General features: G+C 37.4%; 1 protein-coding gene across 1 annotated transcript in view; it reads left to right on the plus strand.

Moving 5' to 3' along the window:
* GNB4 (G protein subunit beta 4) overlaps positions 1 to 11,698 on the plus strand; it is a 57,188-nt gene extending 45,490 nt beyond the window's left edge. Inside the window, exons 9-10 of the mRNA XM_027061388.2 lie at positions 6,515 to 6,731; positions 10,192 to 11,698. Of these exons, the coding sequence (XP_026917189.1) occupies positions 6,515 to 6,731; positions 10,192 to 10,298 (324 nt within the window). The 3' untranslated portion in view covers positions 10,299 to 11,698. The remainder of the gene's footprint in view (positions 1 to 6,514; positions 6,732 to 10,191) is intronic.
* Positions 11,699 to 13,978: the final 2,280 nt, after the last annotated feature.

Below are 13,978 nucleotides of genomic sequence, written 5' to 3' on the forward strand. Positions count from 1 at the left end.
CTGTTAACCTATCATCCATGACATTTTTGGGTTTGTGTCAGCTGAATGATTTTTCTAATTGTGGGTCATAGCTTCTTTTTTGTATGTCTGATTTTCTTTTTTTTTAATTTAATTTTTTTTTAATGTTTACTTATTTTTGAGAGTGAGAGAGAGAGTGAGTAGGGGGAGGGGCAGAGAGAGAGAAGGAGACATAGAATCTGAAGCAAGCTCCAGGCTCTGAGCTGTCGGCACAGAGCCCGATGTGGGGCTTGAACTTATGAGACCATGACCTGATCTGAAGTTGGACACTTAACTGACTGAGCCACCCAGGTGCCCCTCCCCTCTTTTTAAATTTCTTTTTAATGTTTATTTTTGAGAGAGACAGAGCATAAGTAGGGGAGGACATGTCTAATTTTCATTAGATGCCAGCCAGACATTGTAAATTTTACCTTATTGGGTGCTGGATATTTTTTTATGTATATAAATATTGCTTTGTTTTAGGGTATAGTTATTTGGAAATAGTGTGATCCTTTCAGGCCTTACATTTCAGTTTTGTTAGGTGGGACCAGAGCAGCATTTTGTGTATGCTTAAGTTTGCCCCACCAGTGAGGGAAAACCTCTCTCTTCCCAGTGAATTATGAGGTTTTCCCTCTTGCTACAGTTGGACAAGCATCATTCCTGGCCCTGCGTGGGCATCAGTTTCCTGTTATCTTTATGGGTGTCTCCCCTGCTTGAATAGTTTCCTCACACACCTGTGATCAGTTTTCAGCTGAGTACTTGAGAGTCCCCTCATCATCTCCTGACTTTTCTGTCTACGAAGCATTGTCCTGTCTGGTGCTCTGGCCTGTGTACTCTAGCTGCCTTGGACTCCCTGGATTCCTAGCTCTGTCTCCTCAACTCTGGGACATCAGCAGGCTTCATTTGGGTTCCCCTTCTTGGCACCATGACCTGTAAACTTTCTCCAGGCAGGAAGGGGGGTCAGTTATGGAGTTTACCTCATTTGTGTCTTGTCTCTCAGGGACCACTCTTCTTTGTTGACTCCAGTGTCACTGGAGTTGACAACAGTGATATCCAGTGTCTTTAGAACCATGTTTCATATATGTTGTCCATTTCAATTGTTTTTTTTCAGCATAGGGTAAATGTGATCAGCATTACTCCATTTTGGCTGAAAGCAGAAGTATAGCCAAAAAATAATTTTTTAAGCATAAAGTGAGCTGAAGAAAGAAACCAATTTTGAGGGGCTTGCCAAGTACTTGAAAGTAATTTTAAAAGACCAACATAGACCCATCCTCTTGAATTTAAAATATCAAAACATAAGGACCAAAAAATCCTAGAAATATTCAAAATGAAAAAGTAGATTACCTAGGTACAAAAAAAAAAAAAAAAAATCAGGCTAGCCTCACACTTTTCCCTAATAGACAGTGCCTAAAGGCTTCTGAACAATATCCACTGAGTGTTGAGGGAGAAATATTGTGACCCAAGAATTTTAAGTATCAGAGGTCATATTTAATGTAGGGAGAAAAATTCCAGTAAATATGACATAGGATAAGAGATTAAGACCAAATATGAATAACTCAGGGCAATACATGTGTATGGTTGCCACTATTAAAAGATACAGAGTAAGTCAAACTCTGTGTTTACAAGAGCTACATCTAAAACAAAATGGCCCAGGATGGCTAACAGTAAAAATGAAAAAGTGGGCACACCTTAAACTAAAAGAAATGTTAGTAATATTACTATATTTCTATTAAACAAAATAAAATTGAAACAAAAGTTAAAGAAGTTTTATGTTAATAAGAGATGGTCTGTAGGGAAGCCATAACACTGAAATGCCCGTAAAGCCAAAACCATTAGAAATGAAGGGAGAAATGAACCCAAAACACCATTGTGTAAGAGAGTTTCGTATACAACTTTGAGGTATTGATATCCTAGGTAGTCAAGAAAAAAACCCTAAGGATTAAATAATACTGTTTAATAATGTTGACTGAGTACACTTACTTCACTCTGCACCATACGGATAACCATTCACATAGTAGGCCACAAAAGAAAGAATAAATCTGAGGTTGAATAGCTCAGGACTTCGGAAAAAGGAAGAAGAACAGTTCACACCAGGAGGGTGAGAGGAAGGAGCTGGTAAAGAGAAAAGCAGAAATACAGATTGAAGTGAGAGCCTTTACCTGAACCAACAGGCTCTCCATTATCTACCCTCTGCCTCGTACCTGCAGTCCATCCAGCCCTGGAGCAGCTGCACCTGTCACATCTGCAAAGTTCTGAAAGACATTCTTTCCCTTCAGTTTAGTGTAGACTCTGTGGCAGAACCTCACTGGAAGGACAAAGAGCTATTTGTATGTAGTCTCTACTTACCCCACTTAGTCTGACCGTGTTGCTCACTCAATACACACTGTTGTGTTTATTTATTACAGTGCACTACTTCAGGACCCAGTGGAATTTTATACACAGCATATTACTTTTCTAAAATCTGGGAAACAACTGTCCCAAGGTGTTTATATCAGCCTGTTAGGTAGGGCTTGTGGGCCTATGATCACCCATTACCCATGCTGCCTACCTCTTCCTGCGATCTGCCCAGTCCTCACTCTGCCTCAGTCACGCTGGCCTCCTTGCCCCCCACCCCCACATTTCCCCCATGGGGGCTGTCACCTTCACTGCTTCCCCCCTCCCTCAGTCTTCCCAGCAGAAGCCCATTGTTCACCTCCTACGGGGCAAGGGGAGGTGTATTTACTAAGTACTTCTCAGTAAAACCTTCCCTGGACACTCTAAGCTTTTGCCCATGCTCCCTTTCCCTTTTCCTGCTTTATTTTTTTTCTCCTTAGTACTTATCTAACATGCTTGTTTTTTTACTTTTTGTGTTTATAGTATGCTTCACAAGAATATAAGCTCCACGGAGACAGATTTTTGTCTGTTTTGTTGACTTCTGTATATCACCTGACTAGCACTCAGAACAGTAGGTGCTCAATGAATATTTGAATGAACATTTAGAAAATTTCAAAAATAGAAAACTATTAGAAAATTTTAAAATTCAATAATCTAAGACTTTGCTCCCTAAATCTCTAGTAAACTTAAGAGGAAAAGGATAAAAATTGCAGATATACAAAATGAAGATACTATAGTAAAGGTTATATTACTCACAGATAAAAGATTTTGTTTTATTTAAAAAAATTTTTAAAGACTTTGAAAATCTTAAAATATATACTGTATAACTTATGGTCATTCTAGTTTTCCAAAAACTGTCTCAGTAAGTAAAAACTTGCATAGCTTGATAATTTTCTTTAACAAAAAAATAGCTTTAAAAAAACTTACAGACGCATGTATGTTTTAGGCAAATAATTCATACTTCATTTGAAGGAACAGAAAATTTGAGCACTATTAAAGCTGTTCCTAAACACAGAAAAAGGGTCAAAGTTTTCCAGTTTATTGTGTCAAACTAGCATAACCCTTACACCAAAACACAAGACTGGGTACCCCTTAAAACCAGATAAAACCATCTTAGGAGAAATTATAGCAAATCAAATCCAAAAATGTGTCAAAGTAAGAGGAAAAATGTTAAGTAAAAATTATAAGAATGATTTAATGGGGCGCCTGGGTGGCTCAGTCGGTTAAGCGTCCGACTTCGACTTCGGCTCAGGTCCTGATCTCACAGTCCGTGAGTTCGATCCCTGTGTCGGGCTCTGTGCTGACCTCTCAGCATGGAGTCTGCTTCAGATTCTGTGTCTCCCTCTCTCTCTGCCCCTCCCCTCCCCTGCTCATGCTCTGTCTCTCTGTGTCTCAAAAATAAATTAAAAAAACATTAAAAAAATTTTTTTTAAAAAGAATGATTTATTATGGAAATTTTTGTTAATATATTTCCTAATATCAGTTTGTCAGTATTCTGGATACTGAAAACTGGCTGATAAAAAGCAAACACCCATTATTTGTTTTTGTTTTTTTTTTTAAGTTTATTTATTTTGAAAGAGAAAGTGGGGGAGAGGCAGGCAGAGAGAGAGGGAGAGAGAGAATCCCAGGCAGGTCTGCACTGTTAGTGCAGAGCCCAGTCAGTGCAGGGCTTGATTTCAGGAACCTTGAGACCATGACCTGAGCCAAGTCCAAAGTCTGATGTTTAACCGACTGAGCCACCCAAGGTGCCGCCAAACACCCATTCTTAAAAAACAAAGAATTCAGTACTAGAAAGCTCTTCTCTGCCATTTAAAAACAAACAACCCCCACCACAAAACCCACCTTAAATGAACTGCCAACATCACACACACTTTTGAGTGTATATTAAATCTGCCAGATGCATTTAAATCTATATATTTCCTGTCGTTCTAAAGGCTATCTTACCTAAGGGCTAATTTCCTGTAGTTCTGAGAGCAGTTAAAACTAGTTCATCGTATTGGTAGAGTGAGCATATATCATCCAAACTGGGAAATGTGAAATTTTCAGTGTGAAAAAGTGCAGTTATTAATTTTGCCAGGGAGAACGGCATAAACAGAGACTATCCTGTGCAAAATGGGATGGCTGGTCATCCTGTCTCTTGAACATAAATGTTGGCATGCTGTGGCCCCCAAACACGGAGCCAAAAGGGTCGTCTTGATTGGGTGTTCTACACTAGGCGTCCTTTAGTGCAGGCCCTATAGCTTCGGTTTTGGTCTGTGGTAGAGAACAGGGTTGAATCCATACATGCTGATAAATGTATGCAAATGGCATTGCTGAACTTCCAGCAAAGGAACAACACAGAGGATCTTGCTAGCTGGTAGAATGGAAGGAAGTGGTCAAAACCATTAGCCTCTAGCAGTAAGGGTTTGGTGAAGTGTTTCACATTACTGTTAAAATACAAGTACTTGATTTCTGAGAACCTGTTAACCTGTTAGCACTCCCTTCCTCTACCATCATCTGGGAGTGTGGGGGTTTTTACATTCCATATTCGTGGGGCACCTGACTGGCTTATTTGGAGCATGTGACACTTGATCTTGGGGTTGTGAGTTTGAGCCCCATGTTGGGTATAGAAATTACTTAAAATCTTAAAAATAATAATAATAAGGGCCACCTGAGTGGCTCAGTCAGTTAAGCATCAGACTCTTGATTTCAGCTTAGATTGTGATCTTATGGTTTATAAAATAGAGCCCTGTGTTGGGGTCCTCACTGACAGCACAGAGCCTGCTTGTGGTTCCTTCTCTCTCTCTGCCCCTCCACTGCTCACTCACTCACTCAAAAATAAACATTTAAAAAGTAAATAAAATTCCCTATTACTGAATGAGAAGACTGCATATTGTAAACCAATCATTTATTCCTCAAACTAATTTTTAGGCTTAATACAAATTTCAGTTTAAACCCAAGTGGATTTTTTTTGAGATGAGTCAGAGGAATATGAAGAAAAGAAATTTGATCAAATATCTGTGAAATTCAGGCGGGGGGAGAAAAAAGGAGAAAATAAAATGATTTGAATCATAGTAATATGAATATTTTGCCATACCAGATAGAAAAATTTATTAAGTTATGATTTAAAAAAACCATGTGGTATAAGTACCAGAAAGACAGAACTAATGTTTTTGTGTATATAAGAGTGCAGTGAATTAAAGGTGTAACAACAAAATCAGTAAAATTATTTAGTCAATAGCTGGACAATTGTTTGACTATTAAGAAAATTAAGTGAGATCCTTATACTGAATGCTGTATATCAAATTCCAGATGGATAAAAATTAAGATGTGAAAAATTATTTTTAAAAATTAGAAAAAAAATAATTGAATATCCGGTAATAGTCCTGAGAAAGGACTTTATTCATAAAAATAATGGAAATCTCAAAAGGAAAGATGAACTTGACTTCATAAAAATGAATATTGCTAAAAAAACATTGCTTTATATTTTAAAAAAACTGTAAAATGTTTGCAAAAAACAAAATTTATATTCATCTAATTCCTTCAGGTACTAACAGCATAGTTAAAATAAGCAAAGATCATGAAAAGTCAGTTCATGAAGGTAATACAGATGACCAACAGGTATATGAAAAAAGCCTTTGTAAAAAACAAAACAAAACAAAACAAAAAAAAACGTTGAGTAGTGCCGGTTTCTGAGAGAAAGGGATTTACAAACTAATAATGCATAGCTTTCTAACTAGCTTAACTTTATGCCTAGCCTAGCTGGGATGATTTATGTTCTTTGCTGTAAAATGTTTCCTATTTATTTCTCCTAATGGGATTTTGGAATGTTTAAGAGTACACATACATAAATTCTACAAATAGTAATGTTCGATTTAAATCTTTTAATAAGCCATATGGAGGAGGAACAGAGCCAGCATTTACTGAATACTTGCTATGTGCTAAACCATGTACCTTGCATGTTAGTTCATTCAATCCTAACCAACACTCTGAAACCAAGGCCCAAAGTGTTTAAGAATTTTCAGGGCCCAATAGCTTTTCACCTGGTAAGACGCCAAGTTGGAATTCAAATCTAGGTCTGTTTTACCCAGAGTCTGTCATCCCACCATAACACGTGGTTTTTGTGTACTTTTACAGAATAAATGTTTGTTCCTTTTCTTTCTAGTTTTTCCCAAATGGATATGCCTTTGCCACCGGCTCTGATGATGCCACTTGCCGGCTTTTTGACCTCCGTGCAGACCAAGAATTACTGCTGTATTCTCACGACAATATTATCTGTGGAATCACCTCTGTAGCTTTCTCAAAAAGTGGGCGCCTCCTGTTAGCTGGTTATGATGACTTCAATTGTAACGTATGGGACACGCTAAAAGGAGATCGTGCGGGTTAGTAAAGAAGTCCACAGTAGGTTTTGATTTTGTTAGGAAACGAGGTTCCTATCAGTTGTCGAGGCCTGGACTCTCCTTAGAGCTGTGGGGAATGATGACCTGGCAGTTCTCATTCATGGTCCTTGTCCTGTGAGTGCGTTTCCAGCCCATAAACCATATTTACATTCCTGTTTTCTGAAGAGTAACATCTAGTTCTATAGTAGCTTCTTGTTTGGTGAGTTTTGCTCTAAAGAGAAATAGTGAATATAATTCAGCGTGGTGTTTTCCAAATTACAGTTTCTTCTAACCTAACAGGAAACTAACTGCTCTGAATCATCTTCCTTCTGAGCAGATCCTGTCTGGGACACAACCTAGATCTGCACTCTCTTCCCTTAGCCCCATGCTCTGAGTTCTCCCCTGCAGCTTCCAGAATATTAGTGAAAGTATCAAGTCCTCCTAGGGACTGTCATTAATAACAACTTACACAGAGTGGTATTATGTATATTTTTAGAATCAAAATTATGCTATGGAACCAAGTAAGTACATAGTTTGTTCCCAAAACAGCAGCCCTCTGGCCCTCAACCCACATTTTCTGTTCCCAAAGGTAGCTCCTAAGTATTCATTTCCATATCTTTAAATAACATGCCTGTATCGCTTTTATTTGATGTGTGTGTGCACACACACACATGTGCACCCTCCAGTGTGGATTATTTAGTATCCACATGGGGGAGCAGTGGGAGGAGTGATGTTAAGGCTGAACTCTCAACAGCGAATAGCTATAAGGCTATTTTCTTAAAATATTTATTTGTTGAGAGAGCAAGGGAGGGGCAGAGAGAGAATCCCAGACAGCCTCCACACTGTTGGTTGTGGAGCCCGACGCAGGGCCTGATCTACTGAACCATGAGATCATGACCTGAGCCAAAACCAAGAGTCTGACACTTAACTGACTGAGCCACCCCGGCGCCCCAAATGCTTAGAAGTTTGTTTTGTTTTAAAGCTAAAGTCTTTTTTCTTTTAATTTTTTAATGTATGTTTATTTTTAAGAGAGAGAGAGAGACAGCGTGAGCAGGTGGAGGGCAGAGAGAGCGGGAGACCCAGAATCCGAAGCAGGCTCCAGGCTCTGGGCTGTCAGCACAGAGCCCAATGTGGGGCTCGAACTCACAAATGGTGAGATCATGACCTGAGCTGAAGTCGGACGCCTGAGTGAGCCACCCAGGTGGCCCTAAATGCTTAGAAGTTTAAAAACAACAATTCCATTGGGTCATGATTTTTTTTTTTTTTTTTAAACTTCATGGCATGCTCTGTTGAGGGTTCAGCTTTAACATCGCTCCTCCTACCACAGCCACGTCCTTCCCATCGTTCAGTGTTTACCTGATTAGGACTTTTTAAACAGTACGTATTGCAGAGCAATATACACTTGGTGTATATTAGGTTACGTTAATTTTTTGGCTTATATTCTTAGCTTTGATATACTTATTAATCATCAAACTTTTTGCTGGTTTTTAAAATTTTTTTTAATGTTTATTTACTTTTGAGAGAAAGAGGTGTGAGCAGGGGAGGGGCAGAGAGAGGGAGACACCAAATCCGAAGCAGGCTCCAGGCTCTGAGCTGGCATCACAGAGCCTGATGCAGGGCTCGAACTCCCAGACCACGAGATCATGTCCTGAGCTGAAGTTAGACGCTCAACCGACTGAGCCACCCAGCCGCCCCAACTTTTTGCTGGTTTTAATAGATCTTGGAGTAGATCCATTTTCTTCTCGTTAAGAGATCATCTCTCTCTTTTTCTATCAAATAAGTCTCTAGGTTTATGCCCTGGTACAAGATGATCAGTCATCTGACTCAGAGTAGAGACCTGCAATGTCCGATTCCTGAACACTTTCTCATGTAGTCTTAGTTTATTTCCCCATCTTTGCCCCTTTCTGTTTCCAGAGATGGCTGGTTCCACTAGCATGTAACCCTTGTAGAGGTTCCGCGGTGTGAATTGATTTCTCGGCATACCACAGCATTTGCTTTGAACTCAGCATTTTGTTTGGGGTCCACTAACACAGTACTACCATGTAGCGTATAGTTTTGTTACCACTGCCGGCTCGGTCCTGTCCTTGTGGGCTTGTATTCTTACCTTTAAACTCCTATACAGTTGTTGAGACTTCCGAGGGAGTAGGGGCAATGTTAACATTCCCGTGAATAACTTTCTACATTACAGCCTTTCCTAAGAGATGGCAGAAAAGTTCACAGTTTCACAGTCTGCCTGTAGAAATTTGGAGATACTCTTGTCCAAAGCCAATTACTTTTTCAAGAGGTATTCGGTGTTTTGCCTGGGTTGAATCAGTTAGTATCCATAACAAAATTTAAAATCTGTTTCTTTTCCATGTTTTAGCCTATATTTGAGTTTGAGTGTTGCTTTGCTTATAGCTGCTTGGTTTCAAGTGGGCTCAACTGTATACTTTCACAGTAAAATTGAATGGTGACTTGTGAATTGCTAATTCATTTTTCTTTCCAACGTGACTTGGACTATTTAGTCACTGTTCGTTTTTTGTAATTTTAACCTGTAATTGTAAATTTGCCCATTGCTAAACATTGCCATACTGGAAGTACTATAGAGAATATTAGGAGTTAAGAAAGGATGAACTTCCGTTCCTGAAGTTGGGTGAAAATGATAATGCTTCATTGTGTAGAGATCCTGCAGACTCAAACACAGTAAAGAAAAAATCTTGAATTTGATATATTCCAATTTTTCTTCTACATCTTCACATTTCTCATTTTCCTCCCAATTATTTGGGAATAGCCCATGTGGTGATGTGAATAGCAGATAAATTTAAATGTATTTATTCAAATGAATTTAACTTTAATAGACAAAACTAAAACTAGATGTGTTGGTTTCAGAAAGTTATAACCAAATATTGCAGTGTTTGCTGTTTAACAACGAAAATATATAAACTGTGTTGGTATTTTTGGAAGTGGTAATGTCAGGCAATTTCATTCTTACATTTCCCACACCCCCCCCTTTTTTTTTTTGAGGGGCGGGGGAGAGACTCTAAAGCAGTCTCCATGCCCAGCACAGATATCAAGGGTTTAACTGACTGAGCCACCCAGGCATCCTGTGTTCTTACATTCTTTCTGTTCTTGTGAAAGGCTACTTCACTGAACTTCCTTTGGAATTTTGTTTTTGTTGAAAATAGCATAGAGCAATGGCAGCATCTGGAGTATCATGAACTTACTAGAAATGTAAAATATAATCTGTTTTAGATATAAGCATAATTATAAGATCACTTTACAGAAGTGATAAAAGCATGAGCCAACGTACATGTCAAAAATTCACATAACGGAAAGAATTGTATTTTGTACACATATAGCTTACCCCTGGGACCAAGTCTCCCCATTTAGGTTTTAAATACCCTCTTAGATCTTTATGCACATAGTTGTTTAATTCTGAAACTTGTCTGTTGCTAATTTTTTTACTGAACTTTTTGTTTTTCAGGTGTTCTTGCTGGTCACGATAACCGGGTCAGCTGTTTAGGTGTAACAGATGATGGCATGGCTGTGGCAACAGGCTCTTGGGACAGTTTTCTTAGAATCTGGAATTAATAGCATGTGCAGGTTTTTCTGTTCTCCGTTGCTATCTGGAGAAATCAGTGCTACAGCCTATAGCTGTGAGAAGAAAATTCTACCTTATATTTGCAGGTGAAGATTTTTCTATTGAGATAATTATATACAAAAAGAAGCTTTCAGTAAACTATAAAACAAAAAAGTGGAAAAAAAAAAAAAAGGCAAGGGTGCTTGCTGAGATCAAAAGGACCAGTGCATTAATTTGAGTTGAGCTAATTTAACTTTGATGAATTTTTGCTTGTACTCAGATTCTTTATTTTCTTTGTGTAGGACAGAATGTACACATTATAGCAGTCTATCATGTTTGTGTGTTTGCATTTTTTTAAGAACTACATTTTTAACTTTCTATACATAAGAATATCACATTTTTGAGTTATGTAATGGAGGAAGTAGGCACAGTGATAGATGGAAGTGATTCCAGATGTATGTGTGCTGTATTTGAAGAAAGTCTTCTTGAAGTCTGACCTTCCTTTTTGATGTAAAAGACATTCGGTTGCCTAATGTTTAAGTATACTAGCAGGCTTAGGTACTTCTGAGGGGAGACCCTTTTGAGTATCAGTAGTTTCTGGTGCATCCTTGGCCATCCTGTGAATTTAAAGAAGTGCTTGTTTTCAGTCCTTGGAGGGGGAGATAATCTGAAGGCCAGGGAATCAAGATTTCATTCTGAAATTTTAGACATACATAAGAAACTCCTATATTAATAGCAGTAATTGCATAAAAATTATTGACATTTTAAAAATGTGGTTATGACCAAGACACTTTCAGTAGACCTCTAAATAGTTGGGCTTACTTTCCTATGGATTTGATATTCTAGAACTGAGTTTGTAGGTACACTCATTATTTCAGATTGATGAACGATTGGACTGTCCTTGAATCTGAAGAGTTTTCCCCAGTGTACTCCATTGACCTACATGTAGATAGGAAATAATGTGATGACATTATATTGTCGAAAGAAGTGTAAAATCTAATCAGTCACTAGACTTGATTAGTTCTAATTGTGTAGTGTAACAAAGTGGCTTTATGAATTTATGTTCAGATAATACAAAATCTGAATTGATATAAATTTTCTGTGACTTAAATTTGAAAGAAATATTAAAGCTTTTTGCTCTTCTGTAGTACTTCTTCTTTTGGCACAAAATACTGGTTTCTAAGTGATTTTTGCCTCAAAGAATGCTTAGATCCAAGTGACTCCACTTGAAAGCCAAAAGAAAAATTCTAAGAGCAGCTCTTTAAGGAATCAGAGGAAAATAGTAAGCAGTTCCTCTGTTCGTAAATGGTATAATGTGTCTGTTACTAGAAGGCCTGCCCGCCCCTCCCTCACGTCAAATTTAAACAAAGATACTTTTCCCCTTGGATTTTCTTCTATAAAGGAAGCTAAATGACAATAGAAGATTGTTAGTCTTGCTTGATGGTGAAGTCATGGGTTATTCTGATATATAGAAGTGCATTGTTTTGTGATTTAGTGAACTGCATCTGTTACTGTTGAGACAGGTCTCAACTTTTCATCACCTGTAACCCTAACCTAAATACTCCCAAACTGTCCTTGTGAATTTTCATTTTTATATTGTGAATGTGCTAGTAAGTGAATCAGCTATAATGTATCAGTTTTAAGAACAGCTGATAATAATAAAAAGGAAAATGGATACAGGAAGATTATGATACAGGACCAAAAAAATACATTGTAGATGGCAGGCATGAATGTATATTTATAAACACGTAAGATTTCTATGAACCTTTTGCAGTTAATGTTTGTGAACTGTCATTTCATGAAGAGCAGTTCTTTGAGATAAGGCAAGAGTATTTTAAAGGAATGTACTCATTTCCCCAAAAGGTGAGGGTCTGCCATGTAGTTCAGCAATTCATTCCAAAATCCTATTCAAGAAAGCATTTCTGCCATGTGCAAAGTAATATATATATATATATACACACACACACACATATATATACGTATATATATATACATATATATATATACACATATATATATGAGAAGTATCTCTTCTACTTTGAAATTTAATAACAAGATACTTTCGTCAGAGGCACAGCCTACTTCCATGGTCTTAAACATGTTGATAGAATGATTTAAAAAATCTTGGGTAGATTAGTTTAAAAGCAGCTCCCATAATTAAATATGTACTAGGCAACTAAAAACCAACCACTGTTGTGGTTTCTACATGATGACCAAATGGTGACCTCATTACCACATTAACTTTCTAGTTAAACCTTTGCTCTCCAGTAATATAGGTTCCAGTTGCTAAACATATTTGTTTACTGAAGCTCAAGTTCAGCTGGTGGTCTATTTAAGTGCTGTGCGTAAGACTTCCTATAACCAGTTAAGAACATAGTATATAGAGGCACTGTATAAATTTTAGTTCAAGACTAAAATTATGTCCAAATACAGTTTTAAAGAATTCGATCAAGAATGTTGCATTTGGTGCCTATTAATTTTCTTTTACCTTATAAGAAGCATTTAAACATAATATGCCTCAGCATTTTTATTTGTAGACTCCTCATTAATCACCTCGTAAAGAGTGTTTTTTTCAGATCTGGCAAGAATTTTTTTTTTTTTTTTTTTTTGAGAATCTTAGGTTCCATGCTCAGCACAGAGCCTGACACAGAGCTTGATCCCATGACCCTGGGATCATGACCTGAGCCTAAATCAAGAGGCAGATGCTCAACACACTGAGCCATCCAGGTGCCCCATTGCAAGAATATTTTAAGAGCACATTCTTTTCTAAAAAAAAAAAAGTTAGCATGATTGCCATGTGGTTCAGCAAATCATCCCAAAAGCTGATAGTAAGGGCCTCTCTACTTTGATGGACAGGCCTCATTTTTGGCAGCTGTATTAGAGGTTTAGACTGAATGTCCAAGGTCCCTCCCTAGCTCAGATTTTTATAGTTGTAATCCCATGGTTACATGGACCAGATTGAGTTTTATCTTCAGAGGCAAAAATCTGGGTTTAATATTTTAATCTTAAGAGTCTAATAGACAATTCTTATTTTAATTTAGTAATTTAGACGCAGCTGAACCCATACTGCGATGATAGTAAACTAGTCTCCTAGACACAATGGATGTAGGTGCTTCTGAATGTGTTGAGCCATTTTAAAGTTAACCTATTAAGAGAAATGGATCTTGACTTCTCCAGGTGACAATGAAACTTTTATTTCTAAAATATACTGTACCAATATTATAACTTTGTCCGACACTATTGAGGTCTTAGATTTAATAAAATTTTAACCTTTTTAAAAGTGAAAACATTCAGGGAAATTTATGCTCTGATTACTGTTGAATGTTTCACATATTGAATAGTTACGGCTTATCTGTTGACATTTAAACTTACGGAAACTGATTAAACAATCTTCTAAACTGGCCTATCATTTTAACAATATTCTTTCTAGAATCTTTAGGGTGTAAGTATAAGGCTTAAAAATTTTTGCTTTTAAATTAAGTACTATGTTCAGCTTTAAATTTCCCCTTTGCCATTGTGGAAAGCAAAATTTTAAACTGTCTTATCTCCTGTGAGAATTTAAAACATGCACAAGGATAGACCGTCTTTCTTGTGAGAAATTTAAAGTAAAAGGTGAACTGTTTCATATTTACTAGTGTTTCTCCCGTTGTTCACTTTGAATTGTCTTAAATTCAGTGGTGTATTTAAAAAT

The sequence above is a fragment of the Acinonyx jubatus genome, chromosome C2, assembly GCF_027475565.1.
Source record: "Acinonyx jubatus isolate Ajub_Pintada_27869175 chromosome C2, VMU_Ajub_asm_v1.0, whole genome shotgun sequence".
Classification (NCBI taxonomy): domain Eukaryota; kingdom Metazoa; phylum Chordata; class Mammalia; order Carnivora; family Felidae; genus Acinonyx; species Acinonyx jubatus.